The sequence below is a fragment of the Thamnophis elegans genome, chromosome 13 (genome assembly GCF_009769535.1).
Source record: "Thamnophis elegans isolate rThaEle1 chromosome 13, rThaEle1.pri, whole genome shotgun sequence".
Lineage (NCBI taxonomy): Eukaryota > Metazoa > Chordata > Lepidosauria > Squamata > Colubridae > Thamnophis > Thamnophis elegans.
The window spans coordinates 20,022,326-20,045,839 of record NC_045553.1 but is presented as its reverse complement, the minus strand read 5'-3'; the positions used below and the strand labels follow the sequence as shown (position 1 = coordinate 20,045,839).

Below are 23,514 nucleotides of genomic sequence, written 5' to 3'. Positions count from 1 at the left end.
TCATTCATAATTAGGTATAAATATTTCTGCAGAGAGAGGCATGAAAACACATAGCATTTCTGGACAAATGCCTTCGTTGCAAAACAGGCCAATTGTGGCTCGATGGACTGCACTAATTTTGCAGATTTGCTTGTATATCCTTGTTTACAGGCGTAAGAGCGGGTTTTGGTGCCCTGGACAGAACTTTGCTGTTGGGGATTGAGCTTCCTACTCCCACTGCCCGCTCCCTCTTAAGACTCATTCCATCCGCCTCCATCCTCTTAACATCAGGGGTGTCCAAACTTGGGAATTTTTAAGACTTGGCTTAAGAGGAAAATGCAAATAGGGGCCACTCTGGGCTCAAGAGATTAAGGGGTGGGGTGGAGGAACCATGGTTTTCTGCTTGAAGCAGCTGGCTGGGGAATTCTGGGAGTTAAAGTTCCCAAGTTTGGACACCCCTGTCTTACATGGACACTTTCTGACGCTCAATTCCTGGGGGCAAGTTCATTAGGTGCCGCCTTCCTTCCTGGGCAGTCTCGCCTGACGGATACATCCAAAGACGGGCCAGGATTCCCACAGCTCTCTTCCCCCAATTCGGCTTTCTGGCTGGAGCCGGTTGGAATTTCCATATTTCGTCTGTAATCTTGTGTAGATGGAAATGAACACATTGACAGAAAGAGGGTGTGTGTGAAAGGGCATCGTTTGCAAAGGGAAGTGAAACTGGATTTTAATTAAATTGCCTGTTTTTACGGGGCCACATTTTCCCCACCCCCTGCAAGTCTGTCTTTTGTGGTTGAAGTCACGGATTTGGAGGTGAATTTTGCTGCCTGTGGAACATAATGCCAAGCCCCTCTCCTCCAGTTTGGAGGCAGATGGGAAACTCTGGGAAGGAGTTGCTCCCTGATCCCTCTTGACAGGCTCTGCGCTTTGCTAGCCTTCCTCTCCCCTGATGCCCGCCCCCCCTCCAAGGAGCCTCTGTCTCTGGGGCACATTCCCTTAAAAAGGCAACGGGGAGTTTCTGCGCATCTGGTTGGATCTCTGGAGGCTCTTCGTTCTCCTAGGGTTGCAGATCCTTTTCATCACAGCTGGGCAGGAAATAGGTTGTGCCACCCGGAGCCACAGGGGGACCAGCCAGGAGGCCAAGGATGCCTGGCCCATGCAGGTGGATTAAAGGGAGGGGGGGACCCCCAGAATGGATCCTACCAGAGAGTGTCCCTACACCTGGCTGACAACTGGATTTGCACCAAGAAGGGGAGGAGGCATTTCAGAAACTGTTGTTCTCTATATACAATTCTAGGCATACTTTCACATAGATATTATTCTTTTGTAAGTTTGCCATTCTTACACATTTGTCGTTCCATTTAGAGGGTTATAACCTACTGTTTGGATTGCTTTGTTTACCATCCTTCGCCTGTTTTGACACCACCTTCTTTTCCCTTTCTTTTCTCCCTCCCTCCTTTCTCTGCTTTCTTCCTTCCTCCTCTCCTTTCCCTTCCTTCTTCCCTTACTTCTCCCCTACTCTTCTCTTCCTCTTCCCCTTCCTACCCTCTCTCCTTCTCCCTTCCATCTTCCTCTCCTCACCTCTTTCTTCCCTCCTCTTCCTCTCATCTAGGAGGACACATTTCAACAAGAGAGGGGACATTTTATGCTTACCATTGTCTGCTAATATTCAGAGGGAGTTGAAAGTTAACCAGAAAAATTTAGAAGCTTTCTAGCAGTGGGCCAAGGAGCAAAGAGAAGCGGCCCACCTCTGCAGCAGGGAGCAGCCGTCTCTCCGCTGAAGAGCATCTGGGGTGAACTGACAAGTGTGGTGCATCAGCTGCCAAAGCATGCAGGGTAGGCATGGTGGTGTGCTGTTCGCTATTCCCCCCTTCTCTCCCCCCCCCCTGTTCTTTAGGGAGAAAGGATGATGCCCATGTCAGGCATAAGCATGACTCTGGACCTCGTCCCTTCTTTAGCGTATTCCCCATCGGTCCTTGAATGAGAACATCAGCTGCTGCTGTGCCAGAAACTGCTTCTCTTCTTCCTAATAGCAGGACTGCTTTAATGGGGGTCCCCAGTTTTGGTTCATTTTCTTGTTGGGGAAAATCCTTCCAGGCTGATCTGTGCCGTCTTCTCCCTTTTCCTCTGAGGGTGTTCAGCTGATGGCCACTTCCCCACACCCTTCAACTGCAGTTCAATGACTCCGGCTCTTCAAAGCTTTGATGCTTTCAAGGTAGAAAGAGGGAAGGCTTCCCTGAAACACCGTTATTTTCTACCTTTAAGATCCTTCAGGCTGGCATTTTGATAGTCAATCAGAACAAGGTTTTCATGATTAATTATTTGACAGTATCCATTTCAATAGCCAACATATATGTAAAATATAGTGAATTCTGCCTGTGGGGGAGGGATTTGGAGGCCCCAGCAATGGCAAATGACACGGTGGGGGGGGAGCTGGGCTCAAGGGACCTCTTGACATTTTGCAAAATAGACGTTTCCTAGAAGAGCCACCAGATCCCCCAAACACTCATTGGACTCAGATTAGTTGCCATTTGGTTAGGTTAGGGGAGATTGGTGTTTGTTACAGATCACGTGCTGGTTCTGCCGGGCTCAAACTTAACAAAAGGATGTAAAAGACTTGCAAAAATGAAGCAGTGAAGTTTCTCAATGGCAGGAAAGGGGCAGATCGGAGCTCTAGGTCCCAATCCACCCCCAGTCTTCCCAAATTGATGGGCCTCTCTAGGATGGGCCTCTTGCTTCCATGCTCATCCCATGACTCTCCGGAAGGAACCTGTGAAAGGACACCCCTCCCTTCTCTCCCTCCCTTCATCTTACTTCCCTCCCTTCCTCTTTTCTTCCTTCCCCCCTTCCTTCCTCTCTTCCTTCCTCTCTTCCTCCTTCCCTTCTTTCCCTCCCTCTGTCCCTTCATCTTCCCTCCCTCCTTCCTTCTTTCCTTCCTTCCCTCCCTCCCTCTTTTCTTCCTTCCTCCCCTCCTTCCTTCCTCTATTCCTTTCTCTCTTCATCTTCCCTCCCTCCCTCTTTCCTTCCTTCCCTCCTTCCTCAAGTGCAGCTTATAAGGACTGTCCCCTTGCTTGTTTATTAAAAGTGCAGCAAAGAAGGAGCGGATTCCCAACTGAGGCGTTGCTTTCCCGCTTTCTTTTTTTTTACCGTTCACATTTTTCTTACAATTCATGGGGCTCCTTCTGCCACCAGCCAAGGTCAATATACTGAAATAAAGCACCTTATATGGCTAACATGCTGCTCATTGGCCTTTTTAGGGTCTTGATGGGGGGAAGATCCGCCTCTGGGGTTTGATAATCTGGCTGGTATTTATACGGAAGGCATCCCACCGCAAAGTCCCCGAGGGAAGAGAGGCGTTTCCTGCGGCACTAGGTGAGTAAGGTGAACCGATTCTGCTGAGGGAATCAGGGAATCAATTTCTCCAGAGCTGGGAAGGATCAGGGAGATCCCTCCAGCCTTAAAACTCTGGAAGTGGAAGTTGGATCCCATCTGGGTTGAGAAGCAGCAGTCAACTCTTTGGGGCTTGTGATCATCTCAGAGTCCCTGGGAACCTTTTGCATTATTGACCAGATGCTTTCAAATCTTTTGGCAGGACTCAGTTTGGGGGGGGAGGCAGCCCTGAGCAGCTCCTGTCCTGGGAAGGGGGGGGAACCTCGGGGCGGGAAGGCTCAGGAAAAGCTGGAGCTGGCAGATTGGAAAGAAACTTTGGGGGAAATTGGGCAGCCTCTGGCTGGCTATTTCTGGGTATGTCCTAGAATTCAACGCAGGCAGGTGAGAGGTTCTTCCCGAGATTTCTGATTCCATTCCAGTAACATTTGTATTATTATTTTTTACTGCCACTGAAATTAGGATCAGTTCCAAGAATGGGAGCATTTGTTCCTTTCTAACGTTATAAAAGCAGGATGTTGTGCTTGGATCTGAAGGAGAAGCAGAAGGAGGGGCTCTTTTTAAAAAGGCAGAAGGAGAAAGTTTATTTCTATTTTTGGGAAAAGCCTCGGTGGACCTCCCGTTTCTCTTTCCTCTCGCCCAGCCTGGAGCTGTCCTTCATAAGCCTTCTGTGATTCATGCCCTGAGCCCTTGGGATGGGTGGAGAGATCAGAGGTTGTGGCCATCCACTGACAGGCTGCTGCTCTGCTAAAAAAACCCAAAAGATGGATTGTTTAAATTCATCATGAAACCGCATCATCTGGGGGAGGGGGGATTAGACATGAAATCCCCCAAATGAGGGGTACCCCAACCCGCAGGTCACAGCCTGATACTGGACCGTGGCCTGATCAGAACTGGGCCACGCAAGCAGCAGTCAGCATGCATGAGCAGCCCCATTGGCCCAAGCGGTGGGCACTCATGTGGGCACACAAAGGCTGCCCCTCCCACAGACCTTTTTCCTCTTCCCTTCCCCCACCATCAGCCCACCAATCCAGAAAGGTTGGGGATCATCATGAATGCTTCTTCCTCCTCCCAGGTTTTCATTCAAGTACTTTAAGAGTTTTACTTTTAGAGAAGCAAATGTTGGGACTCATTTCATCTGGGAACACTTCCCTCCCGCCCTCCCTCCCTTCCTCCCTCCCTCTCATCTCTTTTTCTTTCTTCCTTCCATCCATCCATCCATCTTTTCCTTCCTTCCCTCGCTCCTTCCTTCCTTCTTTTCCCTTCCTCCCTCCCATCTCTTTTTCTTCCTTCCTTCCTTCTATCCAACTTTTCTTTTCCTCCTTCCTTCCTTCCATCTTTTCCCTCCTTCCTTCCTTTCTTCCTTTTCCCTCCTTCCTTCTTTTCCCTCCCTCCCTTCCATCTTTTAACTCCTTCCTTCCTTCCTTCCATCTTTTTCTTCCTTCCTTCCTTCCTTCCATTTTTTCCTTCCTTCCTTCCTTCCTTCCTTCCTTCCTTCCTTCCTTCCTTCCTCTTTCTGTAGTTGCTTAAAGCTTTGTGGTTTGGGAGACCTTTATTAAATCCTTCCTTATCCAAAGAAGCACGAAGTCCTGAAGTGAGGCAAGTCTGAATTGAGACCAAGCAAAGACCTGAGTCTTCTGGTCTATAAAAGATCAGAACCTGTTTGGCTCTGTTGCCTCTTTGGATGTTTAGAATGACTTATGGTTATTCTTAAAAGTTAAAGATATGAAACTGAAAGAAAATTTCATTCGAATACAGCAGTTATTTTTAGCTAGTTGGCAATTGAAAAATACCCAGTTGATGGTACAAAATATTAATTTGATGTTGCTCAATAGTCTTTAGAGGTAAAGATGAGATTTTACTTTGGTCATTAAACTGCTCAGTGTCGCACAAGACATGTGGAAACATCCCAGTGTCATCTGAGAATTGGTGGTCAAGAATTCCCTGGTTGTGAAGGGATGGAACAGAGAGTCCATCTGCTTGGGTCACTTGAGTCCAGCAAAGATGTTCACTCTTCTGAGTGTAGAGACTCCTCATGGATTGTAGCTATTGTTCATTGGTCTCCGTGCTTTAAAAGAGTAGAAATAGAAATAATAGAAATAGAATTCTTTATTGGCCAAGTGTGATTGGATACCCAAGGAATTTGTCTATCATACAGAAGATTTCAGTGTACATACAAACTGTAAACATATAGCTTACATAAAAACATAAGTTCTCAATGTACATAGAAACTAAGTGATAAACCATAAATCAGAAGATACAAACAAAAAATGTTGAATCACAAGATGCCAATAGGAGTAGGCAATAGGAAAGATGAGAAGGATAACAACGTGTTTAGCAAAATAAAGGTGCCAGAGGAAAAAGCTGTCTTTGGGTGTGTCCCATAGCAGCATCCTGATGTGAGGGGTCTGCAGATATTTTCACACCCCTCTTTCTGGTTTGTGCTGTGTACAGGCCCTCAGGGGAAGGCAGGCTGGTTGCGATTGCTTTTTCTGCAGTCCTAATTATCCGTTGAAGTCTGTATCTGTCTTGTTTGGTTGCTGTACCAAACTGGACAGTTATAGAAGTAGAAATGACTGATTCAATAATTCCCCTGTAGAACTCTTATCAGCAGCTCCTTGATATAATAAGCAGGTTTATTTCTTTATTTTTGATTTATTAGATTTTTCCTCACCTTTTGTACAAGAGCTCAATTGCAACTTAGTGCCTTCTAATCCAATTCTTTCAACAAGAACCCTATGAGGTACTATACGTAGGTTGGGCTATGTATGTTATTTCAAAGAGCAATCTACTGGTAGTAAAAACTTCTTGTTTTCCATTTTATCCTCCTGAAGTTTCCTTGGAACTTTTCCATGCAGTGAAATGCTCTTCTTGCACCAGAGGCCTTTTGTCTCAGTTGAGCAAGGAACAGCAGCTGGAGGGCTCAGCCCAGGCAACTCCATGAGCTTGTCTTCGTGCAGCCACCCTGAGCTCATTTGCTACAAAATTATCTTGTCCCCATCCATCACCAATTCTTCTCCCTTGGGATACAGCTTGGGTGCACTGGTAAGGATGAGCTGCAGCTATCAATCAAGGCTTCTGGTTTGCCTTTTGAACAGCTGAAATCCAGTGACGGGGAGCTGCTAAGATGTCAGGATGATGAGTTTTATAGGCGTCAATAGGTGCAGCACACATATATCTTTTTGGTCTTTGGGGCCTAAATAAAAATGATTGATAGAATGGAGTGGAATGGAATAGAATAGAATAGAATAGAATTCTTTATTGGCCAAGTGGGCACACAAGGAATTTGTCTTTGGTGCAGATGCTCTCAGTGTACATAAAAAGACAAGGTACATTGTCTTGACAAGATACATGATTGGTTGGTTGGTTGACATATAAAGTGGTTTACTTTCAGTTAATTTGTCAAGCAAGGTTCTCCTCAAATAATCCAAGAAATTGCATTTGGTGATGTGGCAACAAAACTTTTGTGAGAGTTCCTGATCTGCTCCCACTGGCATTATCGGAGCATTCCCGTGCAGAGAGAGAAATGCTTGTTGCCAGATTCCTTCGGGAATAGTTTCCCCAGAAGAGCTTTCTTCCCCTTCTGACTCAGGTTAGGGGCTTGCCTGGGCACTTGCCCTAAGCCCTGTGGCCGCTGCTTGCCTGCCCACCCTGGTTCTTCCAGGCGAAGAACTCCTAACTTCCCAGCACAGCCAAACTCTTCTGTCCTTCAGGTCCCCTGCACCACGTTTTGTCACAGCCATGTGTGAAGAGGAGACAACGGCCTTGGTTTGCGACAACGGCTCCGGGCTCTGCAAGGCTGGCTTTGCTGGGGATGACGCCCCTCGTGCAGTCTTCCCCTCCATCGTGGGACGCCCACGTCACCAGGTTGGTATCCCAAACTTTTTTTTGAGGGGGGGAGTGATTCTGGACTCCGAAGGGGTGCAAGACCCTGCCTCAAGGGAGCCAGAGTCTCAAGAAGGGCCGTTCCTCTCCTGCTGAAAAGAACCTCAGGATCTGGGTAAGCTAGCAACCATGTTCAGAGAAAGAGGAGATGAAAAGCTAGTAATTAAAATCTGAAAGGAAAATGCTTCAGGTAAGGACAAACAAGACAATGGACCTTAAATGCTGATAATGCAAAAGCCATTTATTCACATGCTGCGTTTGGGTGTGTGAAACTTGCAACCACCCTCAAAATACAATCTGTCAAATGTCTCAAGAAAATTCAGACTGAGTTTTTTTTTCAACTGCAGAACTTTTAGCATTTACTCTAGGAATGAGGTCAGCTCCCTAGAAATGGACAGTCTCTTTGGCTCCAGCCTCATCTGGGATGTAACCCTGATCCTAAAGAAGGCAGAGAGGATTCAGACAGGATTGGGGCTAATCTTCTGGGGATTCAGCTCCCCATAAGAAGGATCAGGAAGGCCTTTCTTAGTGAGACTCACCGTCTGGGCCTGCATTGACGCTCATCCTCCTGTCCAGCCAAGAGTGGCCTGGCCCCCACACATGAGGTGGATCGGTACTATGAGAGGCTGGTCAAGTGGCTTCCTGGGTTGGCTGGGACCCATGGAGAAGCCAGGAGGGTAGCCGTTCTCGGGGCCAAATGGCTCTAGTCCTGGGCAGGTGTTCCCGACCCCCAGGAAGAAGGAAGGGGACCCAATTCTGCCCAGCTCAGCTACAATGGCTCCCTAATCCTTGTTTGTGAGGAGGTTGAGCTGCCCTTTGAATGTTGGACAGCACTAGGCCCCTCGTCTCCGAAGTGGGGCATGGGAGGAGTCACAGCTGGGTATTGTCACAGCCCATCTGCCCGGAGACTGAGGTAAATCTTGAGGCCACTCCCTCTACTACTCCTCTGACTCTCCAGATTAACCTCAGTCTTCGGCCCAGAAGGAGCTAATTAATTTAGCTGGCTCTCCTTGGTACGAAATTTACCTTTGAATTTCTCAGCATAGCTTGTTGAGCGTCTTCTCTTACCTCCTCTCATGTGCTTGGCAATCGGCCTGTACACAGAAGCGGTTAGCGCTACTGAGAGACTCCCGAGCCGCGGGCCAGTTGCGGCGGGGGGAGGAGCCCCAGGCTCTGCACACAAACGCAGTTGCAAGCGATCCCAGATTCAACGCAGGGATCGCAGGACCCAGGAAGAAGGAGAGCCACTCAGTTGGAGTCAGCTCATGTGTTCAGACCACGTGGTCGGCAGTCGCCATCTTGGGTGCCAGGGCGCACGCATGGAGCGCAGGATCTGGCTTCCGGTTGCAGAGGCCACAAGTGCCTGTGACCACCGCCAGCACACAGCAGAAGGATTGGGCCCGAACTCCACCAGTAATCTGGGGAGGGCCACAGTATCTGGCGGTGGGCCGGTCGTAACTCATGCCATGGATTGCTAGCGAGGCTAAAGAGCGGAGATTCGAAGGAGCGCCGAGTCTTCATAGGCAGCCTACTGACCAGTTCCAGCAGAGAGAGAGAGAGAGGAGGTGGATCGACTAACTGTGAGAAGAATTGCAATGACGGACAACTTGAGAAGTGGAGGTCCGGTCTGATCCGATTCCCCAAGGGATACAGACCCGGGTGAGGGACCCCCCCCCCTGGGGGCCCAATCCTATGGAGAGGGGCAGACCCACGGTGAGGAAGTGAACCTCCAAATCCTTGCGGAGGGAGCACCCTAGGCAGGAAGTTAGGGTCACCAAGGTGGCAGGCAGGAGAAACAGGGATACCATCAGCCCTTCCACAGCCAGATCTCGTTCTCCAGGCAGGGCCGCCTCCCTGATGGAGGATCCTCCTGGCTCTCCAGCCTCCCCACGTGGCTCGCTAAGGGAGGGTAGTCCCTTATCCCCCCCTTTCACCAGCCCACCCCTCTGGAGCTCGAGGTCATACACCTCGAGGTCATCTAGACCTGCCTAGACCTTCAACCTCCAGAGACCTCAGAGCAGACTCTCCCTCAATGGCTAGCAAGGAATCGGGATCAGAAGGTGGGGAGCACAAGGACGTTGGCTTCTCTGATGATCAAGAGGCTCAGACCCCTGAGGCCCCAGCCATCATGGGGCTCTTTTCCCCCACTCTCTTTAGTTCCCTGATGCTCAAGGCTAAGACCACAGCAGACCTGGACATCCCAGTATCCAGCCAGGACACTGCTACCCCTAGCTCAAGTGGGGGAACCAAGAAGGGTCGTTTCCACAGGCCCCAGGTGGAGAAGTAGGAAATCCCTACCCCAGACCTATTCCTGGAGGTACTCAAGTCCCAATGGGCTCAGACCGGGGAGCAATGATTGCAGATACTATAACCTTAATGCTACCTTTACTCAAGCCTTACAGGTACCTTCCATGGATGCCCCAGTGGCTAGTCTGGCCTCCTCCTCACCGGTGGTGACAGGAGACATTTTCAACTGCCTGAAGATGGAAGACAGAAAGGTGGAGTTGGTTATGCGCAGGACGTTCCAGGCGTATCGGTGGCGATCAGGGCTGCCGCAGCAGCCTCTTTTTTCAACAGGACCACCCTGCTATGGCTGGAACAACTCCGAGACAGAACTCCAGCGTTGGACGTAAGACTCCTGCAGGACATTACGAAAGTGATGGCAGCCACCCAGTTCTTGGCGGATGCCACCCTGGATGCGGTAAGGTACTCTTCCAGGGCCTTATCCTCTTCAGTGGCATCCAGATGTTTGCTGTGGCTGTGCAGCTGGCAGGTGGAGTTCTGGGCAAAATGGCAATTGGCAGCCACAGAATACACGAGGGAAAGCTGTTTGGTCCATCTCTGGACCCCATCCTCGTCGAGGACAAGAACAAGCGAAAGGTCTTCCCGTCTACGTCCAAGCAATCTGATCACCGCTCGGCACCCTACCCCAGAAGACCCAATTATCGAGCACCTGAACAGGACTTCCAACAGCCGAGGTACTCTGCTCCCAGATTCCCCAGGCAGGAGGATAGGCAGTTCTCTAGGGACAGATACAGGTTCCAACAGCCTAGCAAGCATCCCCTTCAACGGGGGGGGGGGGGGGTGCCCCTTCCAAGAAACAAGGGATTTGGGATTGAATCACCCCATCGGTGGCTGCCTCACTGTGTTTGCGGATCATTGGGATTGCATCACCACGGATGCATGGGTGCTCCAGACAGTCAGCTTTGGTTTACGCTTGGAGTTTTGCTCCCAACCCCCAAATAGATTCCAGATCTTTTCCTCCTCCAAGAACCTGGCCAAGCAGTCCCTCATGCGCAAGGCCATCCAGCATCTACTAGAAATCAGAGTGGTGGAGCTGGTTCCGGAGGGGGAGAAGGAATCAGGATTTTATTCAAATCTCTTCGTGGTTCCCAATAGTTCTGGAGGGTGGAGTGCCATCTTGGACCTTAAGCTATTAAATTCCAGGCTTGTCTACCGCAAGTTCAAGATGGCCTCCCTCAAGTCTATCCTGGAAGGGATTAGACAGGGGGACTTCCTAGCTTCCATTGATCTCATTGAGGCTTATCTACACATCATGATTGCACCAGACCACCATAGGTTCCTTAGGTTCTCCTATGGGGGCACTCATTACCAATGCAGGGCCCTTCCCTTCGGGTTGGCCTCCGCTCCCAGGACCTTCACCAAAGTTCTTGCCGTGGTGGCAGGCCATCTCCGCTCCAGTCTGGTTACATTGTTACCTTGATGACATCCTTGTATTAGCCACTTCGGTGGCTCGGGCCAAAGGGGACCTAAGTTTCACCATTGCCACCCTAAGGTCCCTGGGGTTCTTGGTCAACCTTGAGAAAAGTCACCTGACTCCCACCACCAGACTCCAACACCTGGGAACCATCATTGACTTGGTGGGGGGTCTTCCTCTTGGAGGAGCATAGGGACAGCATTGTGCAATTGATTCTAGAGATTTGCAGGAATTGATCTGTTCCTGTAGCTCTTCTTTCCAGGCTTCTCGGCAGGTTCATCTCCTGCATCGGGATAGTGCCTTGGGCCCGGCTCCAGGCCAGAGAGATGCAATGGTTCCTCCTTCCATACCAGAGAAACGGGACAAGCGACGCAGAATTCAAGGTCCTTGTGACGCCCCAGGTACTCCTGTCCCTCCGATGGTGGATGTCCCTGGCTCTGGCCAGGGGCTTCCTGTTCAAGGAGCCAGACAGGTTGGTCTTACCGACAGATGCGAGCCTGTTTGGTTGGGGGGGGGGACACCTGAACTCCCAGATGGCACAGGGACATTGGATGCCGACGGACCTTCGAAAAAACATCAACTGGCTGGAGTTCGGAGTGATCCACCTGGCTCTCCGGCGCTTCAAGGCGACGGTATCCGGGAAGCACATCTTGGTGCTGATGGACAATGTGGCAGCCAAGGCGCACGTGAACAAGCAAGGGGGCACCCACTCTGTGGCACTTCTCGACGAGGCAGTGAGATTGGGGAACTGGGCGGAACAGAATCTTCTATCAATCCGAGCAGAACACATCTCCGGGATGGAGAATCATCAGGCGGACTGGCTCAGCAGGGAGACAGTAGACCACGGAGTGTGGCAACTTCACCCCAGCATCTACGACCGGATCTGCCAGAGATTTGGCCAGCCGGCAGTGGATCTCTTTGCTTCCCCGTCGAACACCCAGCTTCCAAGTTTCATATCGCAGACACAGGGAGCAATGGACTCCCTGTGCTGCAGTTGGTCATCAGGACTTCTCTACGCTTTCCCTTCCCTTCCCCTCCTTCCTGGGGTGCTAAGGAAGCTAGTACTAGAGAGCACAGAGGTCATCCTGGTGGCTCCCTACTGGCCCTGTCATCCCTGGTTTGCAGTTCTGATAGAGATGTCAACCTCTCCCCATTGGAAGATCCCTCAGGGGGAGGTGTCCCTTCTCCAGGGGAATCTGGTCCATCCAGACCAGACTGGCTCCAACTGACATCTGGCGATTGAGCGGGCACAATTAAGGGACTCCCAGTTTTCCGCCAAGGTCATCGGGACCATCGAGGCTGCCGGGAGGGGATCCACCACTCACATCTACAACACAACCTGGGTCTCCTTTGCGTCCTGGTGTCAGTCTGCCCAGGTAGAGCCAGACTCGGCCACAGTTCTGCAGATATTGGACTTCCTCCAGGATGGACTGGAGAAAGGCCTGCCCCCTAGCACCCTCAGAAGCCAGGTTTCAGCCCTTGCCACTGTCCTGGGGGGAGTAGGTACCCAATCTTTGTCCCAACTTCCCATCATTAAGCGGTTCCTCAGAGGAGCTATCAACCTCCGCCCCCAAGTGATCCACCGTTTTCCCTCTTGGGACCTACCCACAGTGCTCCAGGCACTCCTGGAAGCACCATTCGAGCCCCTGAGGGAGGTGAATCTTCAGCTTCTTGCCCTTAAGGTGGTGTTCCTTGTAGCCATTACCTCTGCCAGGTAGGTGTCAGAAATCAACGTGCTGTCGGCTAGGGCGGATCTCTGCATATTTCACAGCAACAGGGTTGTTCTCAGGCTCAACCCAGCCTTCATGCCCAAAATTAATTCCCCCTTTCATAGAACTCAGGAGATTGTTCTCCTGGACTTTTGTCCATCTCCCTCTAGAGGAAGAGAGAGATCCTGCCATCACCTTGACGTCAGGAGGGCACTGCGCATCTCCCCAGCCACCATCAGTAGATGGATCAGGCTGGCCATCTCCAAGGCCTACAAGGCACGAGGCCTCCCGGTGCCCGAAGTCATCACCGCACACTCCACCAGGAGTGCAGCCACCTCGGCAGCCTGGGCCACCCAGGCCCCCATCGAGGACATATGCAGGGTGGCAGCATGAGCTTTGCCCTCTCCATTCATCAGACACTATCGGTTGGATGCTTTCGTCTCCGTGGAAGCATCCTTTGAGAGGAGAGTTCTCCAGAGAGTGTTAGACATTCAGGGGGACTCAGGCTCCATGGCCCCTCCCAGGGACACCTAGCTTTGGTATGTCCCAGCTGTGACTCCTTCCATGCCCCACTTTGGAGACTGTCAGTTGGTCTTATCTGAACTGCATGTCTCGAAGGAAGGCGTGGGGGCAGTCACTTCCCGCCCGTAGTGCGCCCCGCGCAGGGTGGGCCTGAGTTCAGATAGTTACTGGTCAGTCAGGGACCAGGAGGGGAGTGGGGGGATTGCCCTATTCCCTTCCTTCTAGATTCTCATTGACTGGACCATCGGTTAATCTGGAGAGTCAGAGGAGGGGTAGAGGTGTGGCCTCAAGATTTACCTCAGTCTCTGGGCAGATGGGCCGTGACAATACCCAGCCTTCCTTTGAGACATGCAGTTCAGGTAAGACTAACTGACATTGTAGGCCAAGGAGCTGAGTCTGGCTGGAGAAAATGAAACATTTGATCAACCCTTGTAGTAGGTTCTGCCTCCGTTGCCTGCTTGACCTTACCCCCTTTGCCTTCTAGGGTGTGATGGTGGGGATGGGCCAGAAAGACAGCTACGTGGGGGACGAGGCCCAAAGCAAGAGAGGAATCCTGACCCTGAAGTACCCCATTGAACACGGCATCATCACCAACTGGGACGACATGGAGAAGGTAGGCTTTTACTTGGAGGTTGCACCTGACCTTCTGGTCTTTAAGCACAAGTGTTGACTGGAAGCAGTGGGAGAGAATGCAGACACCCTCCCTTGTGCCTTGATTGACTTGTCTGGTGGAATTTAATCAGCTGGTTCAAACTGCGGCCTCCCAGTTTCCAAGTACCGTATTTTCACCCATATAACCCGCGGGTTATATGCGGTTTTTACATGCACAGCGCCCCCCTGCGGGTTATATGCGTGGGCGGGGTATACAGAAAATATTTTACACGATCGGAGGCTTACACGATCGGAGGCTTGCTTCTTTCTCCGTTTCTTCCCCCACCCCGATCTCAGCTGTTTCCTTCTCCTCCGTTCCTTTCCTCTTCCCCAGCGTGCGCAGGGTTCTTTCTCCGTTTCTTCCCCCACCCCGATCTCAGCTGTTTCCTTCTCCTTCGTTCCTTTCCTCTTCCCCAGCGTGCGCAGGCTTCTTTCTCCGTTTCTTCCCCCACCCCGATCTCAGCTGTTTCCTTCTCCTTCGTTCCTTTCCTCTTCCCCAGCGTGCGCAGGCTTCTTTCTTTCTCCGTTTCTTCCCCCCCCATCTCAGCTGTTTCCCTTCTCTTTTACTCGCCGCGGGTTATATGCGTGTGCGGGTTATCTGCGTGTGCGGGTTATCTGCGTGGGCGGGTTATATGCGTGGGCGGGGTATACGGGAAACATTTTACACGATCCGGAAAACCCGCGGGTTATATGCGTGTGCGGGTTATCTGCGTGGGCGGGTTATATGGGTGAAAATACGGTAAATGAAATTTCAATTGGAGACAGATGTGCCCTTAACTGAATTCCCCCAGGACAAAAGGCCTTCTGGGATGTATGTTAAAATATGAATCTTTTAGATCTGGTACCAAAGGACAACAAGACCAGACCTACTAGAAGTTTGGAAACAGCAATTTCTGGCTTCCGGAGGGTCTCCAGGGGCCCTGGGGAGGCTGTTTTCGCCCTCCCCAGACTTCAGGAGGGAGGGGGAGGCATCATGGGCACATGCACGGGAGGCAGCAGGGGGGAAGGCACACATGCACGGGGAGTGTGCGGGGGGGGTTGAATTATTGGTATGGGCACCCGTAGGCTTTCGGCACCTGAGCCAAAAAAGGTTAGCGTCCCCAATCTAGACCCCCTCCTGCTGCAAACAAAGTTAATCAACGCTTTCCTTTTCCCTCTAGATCTGGCACCACTCCTTCTACAATGAATTGCGAGTGGCCCCGGAAGAGCACCCCACGTTGCTCACAGAGGCACCCCTGAACCCCAAGGCAAACCGGGAGAAGATGACCCAGGTAAATCCCCCATCCCAAGGCTGTTGTGAGAAAGGGCAGACACAGGGGAGGAAGCAACCACGGCTGCATCCTCATGACACTAAGTGGGCAGACAACCTGCTCCAAGCAAGAGTCACAGGCGCACACACACACACACACACACACACACACACACACACACACCAGCTGGCGCATTGGTCAGTGTATCCTGTGCAAGGAAGGAATTGGGAGAACCGGAAAGCTGGCAGGTCAGAAGCTTCCTAGGCAAAACCAGGTGGGGAGATCTCCCTTCGGACAGATCGTCTTCATTTTCTTTTTTCTTTTAAATATTTTTTATTAAACAGGGTTTTTTTTTTAGAGTTTTTTTTTCAATTTCCTTCTATGCAACATTTCCACCTCGGTATACATCCGTTGTATATGCATTTCTCCCCCCTTGTTTCAATTTCTCTTTGTACATATGATTCTAATGTTTTTTAAAATACATTTTAATGTATGCATTCCTTCAATTCCAATCCTTCATTGTATGTAATTTCCATTTATGCATGTTTATTCATCTCTACGTATATATGACTAATTCCTAACTCCTGTGTCTTCTTCATTTAATCTTTCCTTAATCTTTACGCCATTTATTTATTACGCCACACTCACCATTTATACCGCTCATTCCATACCATATAATAATCTGTTTCCTCTTTATATTTAATTTCTTTTGTGAGTCTATCCATCTCTGCATGCAGATCCTCTTCATTTTCAAGAGAGTTCCACACATTCATAGAAGGGGCTTCCCTTTTATGGGGTTTCCACAACAGTTCCCAAGTTATTATTGAGCAAAGCCTGTTCTGAGTGATCTGATGCTCCAGTCTAGCTCCTGTTCCTGATTTTCCTTTTTCCTCCCTCAGATTATGTTTGAGACCTTTAATGTCCCAGCCATGTATGTTGCCATCCAGGCTGTCTTGTCTCTTTACGCATCTGGCCGAACCACAGGTGAGTGCATCCGTCTTTATCTTCACAAGTTTGCATTTGGGTGATTTTATAACATACATACATACATACATACATACATACATACATACATACATACATACATACATACCATTTAATGTATCACCTTTCTACACCACCCATCTCATCCAAGTCATTCTATACTTAGAGCAGCAACTACAGCTCAAATCCAGAACAGCACTGCTGAAAGGGACAAGAAAGCTACTTATTTATTTATTTGAAAAAACCTTTATTGAAAATTCAAAACATTAAAATACCAATACCTTTAAAAATAATTTTGTATAAGTTACAATTCTTTTTGCCAGTACTAACATAACCATTTGTTATTCAAACACACTTTTATACATTCCTAATTATTCCTATATCTATACATCTATGTTTCTAAGGTGTACATTTCATCTTCCCATTATTTTTCCATAGATACCAGTTTTCTCAAACTGTATAATATTCTGAGTCTTCCAGGGACAACAAAGCTGTTTAAAGCAGCCGCCTCTCTTCCTGGGGCTGCCAGAACCTGGAAAAGGAAGCGTTGGCTTTAAAGGCTTGCTTGGAAGTGCTCCGTGGGCATTTTCCCCCAGCTGCTTCCCCCTTGCCAATCTGCTCCATCTTTCTCGTGAGGGTACTTGGAACATGGCAAATGCAACTTCTGGCCATTTAATCTCTTGGTTGGATTCTTTAGGTGAAGCCTTAGCAGATTGGCTTTATATAACTTTATAAAATTGTGCTGGCGATCCGTACTTATGCTGGGCAGAGTCTCGGTGGCCCCTACCCTGAGCCCCAGTGAATGCTCCAAGGGACTTCAGGCTAGGGAAGGAAGGCTGTGACATCAGCTTTAAGCTACACTCACAAATGGGCATCTCTCTTGAGGTTTTACCCACCCTGCTTTTGCTAGGAGGTGGGGGGGAGGAGAAAATAATGTTTCACCTTTTAAATTTCAAGGTATCGTCCTGGACTCTGGTGACGGTGTCACTCACAACGTGCCCATTTACGAAGGCTATGCTCTGCCTCATGCAATTATGCGCCTGGATCTGGCTGGCCGGGACCTCACGGACTACCTCATGAAAATCCTCACAGAGCGAGGATATTCTTTTGTCACCACCGGTAAGGTGGAATTGGGTCTCTCGGGCTCCAGGGGGGTGGACTATATTAGTATTTCTTTCTCTGCCAAGGGATGGACAAAAGGACTCTTCTTTTAGGGAACTGTCCAGTCTCTTCTTAAAAACCTCCAGTGACGGAGCGCCCACGACTTCTGGTGGCAAGGAGTTCCACTTGTTAATGGTCCCTACTGTTCGGAAGTTTGTCCTTAATTCCAGGTTGCTTCTCTTCTTGATTAGTTTCTTGTTTGAAAACTGTTTTATTTCATTTTCATTTTCAATTTATACAATCACTTATATACTGTGCAATTAAAAAAACAATAAACACAACTCATCTTCTATTCCACCATGGAAAACCAACATAACACTTCAATCCTCCATACACCCTTTCTTCTCCCCCTCCAACTTTCATTTCTCCCCTCCAACATTCACCTCTTCTACTTCCCCTCCCCCTCAGACATTCCTTTCTCTCACCCTCCTTACATTCCCCTCTCACTCCCTCTCTACTCCTCCCTCTTCTTTCCCTCTACTCCTCACTTCGGTGTATTTCTACTATTCATTAATCTATTCAATTTGTATTTTACACTAAAATTGAAAGAAAAGAAAAAAAAAGAAAATAAAAGGAAAAGAGAAAAAAAAGAAAAAAGAGCAACAGTATACAAGTGCATTCTTATTATTTTGAGAATTGAAACTATATTTCCCCCCTCCCCCCAGTAAACCCCCCTCCCTAACCCCCTTCCGACTTCCCAGATCCCATACCCGGCATAGCTTTTTATCAAACACAGTCTGGAGTATATTAAAACCAAATAGATTAAAAATTAAAAGATAAAAAAAAGGAAAAAAGAAATAAATAAATAAAAACACACAAAAAAGGGAAAAATCAATAAACTCTACATTGAGCTCAGCTTCCCATCATTATTAAAACTTAAACAATGTACATCATTCCTAATCTCAATTAATTTATTACTTGCAGGATTTCAAACTATATTGAAATCAAATAAGTTAATCAAATGGAATTCTACTCTAGCTAGGAGCCTTATCTCTTTATCTAAATATCTGTCCATTTCCAAACCTTTAATTTGTCCCTTTTACCTCCCTCTCTATAAAGCAATTTAAACACATCTCAAATACTTCTCTCGGTTTCCTTTTCCAACTCTTCTCATCCTGCCTCTACCCGTGTCCATATATATATTTTATTTTCATCCGTACTCCTCTCATATTTGCTCCGCCTTCCTGCAGACTCCCTGGGTATATCCTTCAAAACATTATATTCAAATAACAGTTTATATAAAAATCAACTTGCTTTCTGGCTCAAAATAAGCTCTAATTGAACCTTCACTGCCCTCCCATCTACACCATACTTCCCAACTCCATTCAACCTAAACCACAATCCAGGAACATCACGATCTCCGCCCTCCTCACCCTAGAAAAAAAAATCATAAACAATTTATATAAAAGTTCAGAGTTATCCATCAAGTCTTTTTTAAGTCCCATACAATATATTTTCCGAGGAAATCAGCATCACTTCTTTCAGCCTTAATGTCTCTTCATCGGTATACAACTACACCATTTTATACAAGACAGAAGTCACAAAGTATTATTCAAATTAAAAATTAAGCGGATGTTTTGGAAGCATAACTAAGTCCTTGTTCTGTGCTCTTCTGCCCTTCCGGAGGGGGAAAGCGATACCTCCCGCCTTGTAGTTGTGTGTTTTGTTGTTTCTCTTCTACTTCTCCTTGTCTTTCTCCAAGTCCGGGTAATTCAGGAAGTCCCGCCTTTAGGATCTTATAATAAAAATCTTGGGCTTCCCAAACAGAGTTGAGGCGATGTTTTTGATCATCAAATGTAACTGTGATACCAAATGGCACTTCCCATCTGTACTGTATCTGATTATTTCTGAGTTCTTTAGTTAGAAAAAGCATAGTCTCTCCTGGCTCTTAACATTTGGGGTGGTATTTCTTTGAAAACGATCAAGTCCTGTCCATCAATTCGCAGCCTGTTATTATAAAACTCTTGTAATATCGCATTTCTGGATTCTCTTGTAGCAAAATATATAATTATATCTCTCGGAAGCTGTCTCTGTTTTGCTGCCCACGAATTATGGCGGTAAATTTTTTGGATCTGCCAATCAAAGTTGAGTCCCGGACTTCCCACCAAATGACTGAAAGCCTCAAAAAAGATCTGTTTCAAATTCTCCTGTTCATTTTCACGCAATCCCCTAACTCTTATTGCAAACGCCGTCTTTTTATAATTTGTCATAACAAGTTGTTTTTCTGCGTTTTCAACTTCCTGTTGCAACATTTCAATTTTAGATGTCAGGTTAGAATTAGCTTCCTCCAAGAGCTCCAGTTTATCTTCCATTCCAGCAATATAATCTGTCATTACAGTTATGACCCCGATCATATCCTCCTTTGTTTGAGCAATCTTGGCATCAAGCTTGTCACATAAGTCCGAAATAAATTGCTTCATTTCCTCTCTAAATTCTTTAAGAGTTTCAAAAAGAAATTCTTTCGTTAACAACTCTCCAGTAGAGGGCGTAGAAGGCAAGAGCTGCGGTTTTGTAGCAATTGCTTGGGATGTGTTGTTAAAAAAACGTCGCAACTGCTTTGATTTCGGAGCAATCATAAAGAGAAAACAAACAGAGTCTCTGCTCACGTTAGTTTAAGATAAGGTACTTTCAAAAAACTTTTGGCAATTGATAAAAAGAAGTCTTCAAGGAAACAGGGCTGATTAAATATATCATATATCAAATGCGGAAGCTATAAAATCGCCATTTTGAAAAGCAGTTAAACAAAGGAGTTTTTTATAAAATTGAAGCTGGTATTTTGAATAATAATAAAAAAAGGGTTCTCAGGAATGGTCGCTGCTCGGATTGATTTTAAGTAACTTAGTTTCAAAAATTTGTCCTGAGGGGGGGTGACCTGCCTTGAGCTGAAAAAAAACAGCTGAGAAGATCTGGCCGGAGTAAAAAAAAACTCAGCTTTTGTTGAACCCTCTTCTCCGTTCCCAGCCAAAAAGAAAAAAAGCTGTGAACTACAAAGAGGATTCTAACGACTGAGTTCCTCCCTGCTTCTTTCTTGCCTGAAAGAAGAGATATCTATAGATCTTGTAGATATACGAACCAGAACTCTGAGGGCAGCTCCGTTGAGCCACCGGCAACGGCAGACCCCTCCCCCGGAAGTCCCTTGATTAGTTTCTGTCCATTGTTTCTTGCCCTGCCCCTCCGGTGCTTTGGAGGTGTGGATTAGTGCAGGACATACCCGCAACTCAGAGGAGCCCATGTCTGTTCAGACATGCCTTACACCTGCATGTTCAGTGCCCTGCTGTGGGCTGCTGTGGGTGCAACCAGCCTGTGTCTTCCACAGCTGAAAGAGAAATTGTGCGGGACATCAAAGAGAAGTTGTGCTACGTCGCCCTGGATTTTGAGAATGAGATGGCCACAGCAGCTTCCTCGTCATCCCTGGAGAAAAGCTACGAGCTGCCTGATGGACAGGTCATCACCATCGGCAACGAGCGGTTCCGTTGCCCCGAAACCCTCTTCCAGCCCTCCTTCATAGGTGAGTCTCTCCTGGGGAGCATCATGGAGAAAACATCTCACTCTGGGTAAAGAAAAAATGGGAAGCCATAAACTGCTTTGCAGGGAAACCAGAGGTGGGATTCAGCAGGTTCTGACTAGCTCTGGAGAACCGTTAGCGGAAATTTTGAGAAGTTTGGAGAACCTGCAAATACCACCTCTGGCTTGCCCCGCCCCCATCTACTCTCTGTCTCCCGAGTCCCAACTGATTGGGAGGAAATGGAGATTTTGCAGTATCCTTCCCCTGTCACACCCACCAAGCCACGGCACACCACTAAGCTATGCCCACCAACCATTCCACACTCACTAGGCCACACCCACAGAACTGGTAGTAAAAAAAATTGAATTCCACCACTGAGTGAAACTGTCGGGAACCCTAAAGTCACAGATTCAGTGAAACTAGCAACAACAAATAGCTTTGGTTTTCTGTTATACACTGTGGTCAAAAAAGTCAACCTGGTAGCCACAACGATGCAATCAAAACCCAGCCTCTTTTTATATGCGTTGCAAAGGCCTTCAGCCATTACTACCTGAACACTTGTGCTGGAAATGGGAGCGGCCCCCCATCTTTCCCAAAGATGTTCTGCGGAAAGAAATTGTGCCCAATGGTAGTGTTTAAGGTAGTAACGGTGATAAAACAAGGTGAACTTTGATGCAAAAATCATTCTTCAAGCTACAGAGGGAATTCTAGGTCCGCACTGATTCCTCACTGGATCTGTGATCTTGTGCTCTTTCCACAGGCATGGAATCGGCTGGCATCCACGAGACGACATACAATTCCATCATGAAATGTGACATTGACATCCGCAAGGATCTTTATGCCAACAATGTTCTTTCCGGAGGCACCACCATGTATCCTGGCATCGCAGACAGAATGCAAAAAGAAATCACCGCCTTGGCTCCCAGTACAATGAAAATAAAGGCAAGTCTGCTGACTTTTGGGGTCCCCCAACCCCTGGGTCCTGGCTGGCTATGGGTCCGCGGTCTGTTCAGAACTGGGTTGCCCAAGTGGCAGGCAAGCACACCCCATTCCATTTGCGCGAGCGGTGGGCACTCGTACATGCCTGGGAAGCTCCATTTGTGCAAGTGGCGGGCATGTTCACCGCTCGTGCAGACGGAGCTTCACGCTGTGCATACGAGGCCCCCCCACATGAGCAAATGGAGCCTGTGCACAGGAGCAGAAACACACACTTGCCTCTCACACGGAATCATTTCTTCTCCCGTCCCGCCGGTCTGCAAAGCTGGGAAGGTTGGGGGCCATTGGTTTAGCACACCTGCAATCAGTACAGGTTGTGCAACCTTAGACAACTGAAATCAGTTCTGTGTATTTGGGGTAACCAGCAGCAGCTGCGGCAGGAGATAATCCAGGATAATAATATGGGAGTGTTTAATTGGGAGCCCCCAGAGTTGGCCGAAAGATGGGCAGCTATATAAATGTTTGAAATAAATAAAGAAGTTCAAGGAGAATGTCTTCTTCCTATGAACAGATTGATCCAGCTCTGCTGAATTTAGGACCCATTGATGTGGATTTTAGGATTCTGCACATTTAGGAAAAACCAAATGCAGCGTCCTAACATATAAACATTGGACAAATGTTGCATAATATACATAGACCAAGCATTCTGGGGTTTTTTTGGGCGGGGGGGGGGGGAGCTTTATAGCTCTTCAGGTTAGAATTGTTTGTTTTTGCTGAATCCTGCCTCTTTCTAATTCCATTGTCAACTGACCAGCAAATGAATCTCCACGTTTTCTAGTCTCAGGGAATCTCTCTCACTAATGATGGAAGAGTAGAATCTAATATAAAAGCTGTTCTTTCTTTCTTTCTTTCTTTCTTTCTTTCTTTCTTTCTTTCTCTCTCTCTCTCTCTCTCCCTCCCTCCTTCTTTCTTTTTCTTCCTTCCTTCTTTTCTTCCTTCCTTCCTCCCTCACTCCTTCCTTCTTTCCCTTCCTTCCTTCCTCCCTCTTTCTTTTTCTTCCTTCCTTCCTTCCTTTTCTTCCTTCCTTCCTTCCATCCTCTTTCACATGCAATTCATACCTTCTGTAGGACAGCTGTTCTCACAGATCTGGGTTTCTGTACCTCTGAAATGTGAGGTCTGTATCCCTCTTGATCGCTTGTAACTGTTTTGGAAATCTTTCCACAGATTATTGCTCCCCCCGAGCGCAAATATTCTGTTTGGATTGGAGGCTCCATTCTGGCCTCTCTCTCCACCTTCCAGCAAATGTGGATAAGCAAACCAGAATATGACGAAGCCGGCCCTTCAATTGTACACCGGAAGTGCTTCTAAAGACCCAAACCAGATTATTCTCAAGCCAGAAGTCTCCTTCCTTCCTTCCTTCCTTCCTTCCTTCCTTCCTTCCTTCCTTCCTTCCTTCCTTCCTTCCTTCCTCCCTCCCTCTCTCCCTCCCTCCCTCCCTCCCTTCCTTCCTTCCTTCCTTCCTTCTCTGCATTGAGTTCTGAACCTTGCAAGTAGCATTAAACACTGTTTTTCAAGCCATGCAGTCTTTATATTTTCTCTGCCATTTTTATTTTAGCTGCTTTCAATAAATATCTTAGTGCTTTATCATATACCGGTAGTCCTCAATGTACAACCAGTGGTGGGATTCAGCCAGTTCGCACCACTTCAGGAGAACTGGTTGTTAAATTTCAGAGCAGTTTGGGTGGTTGTTGGAAGAAATCATTAGGGCAGAGAACCAGTTGTTAAATGATTTGAATCCCACCACTGCATTCAACCACATGGAGCCCA

General features: G+C 47.9%; 1 protein-coding gene across 1 annotated transcript; it reads left to right on the top strand.

Annotated features, from left to right (window-relative positions):
* Positions 1-1,531: 1,531 nt before the first annotated feature.
* LOC116516638 (actin, gamma-enteric smooth muscle) lies at positions 1,532-23,265 on the top strand. Its single transcript, XM_032229257.1, has 10 exons — positions 1,532-1,815; positions 3,237-3,351; positions 7,080-7,233; positions 13,685-13,813; positions 15,012-15,122; positions 16,001-16,085; positions 17,043-17,204; positions 20,563-20,754; positions 21,512-21,693; positions 22,912-23,265. Exons 3-10 carry the CDS (start codon positions 7,108-7,110, stop codon positions 23,053-23,055), a joined length of 1,131 nt encoding a protein of 376 aa, XP_032085148.1. The 5' UTR covers positions 1,532-1,815; positions 3,237-3,351; positions 7,080-7,107; the 3' UTR covers positions 23,056-23,265.
* Positions 23,266-23,514: the final 249 nt, after the last annotated feature.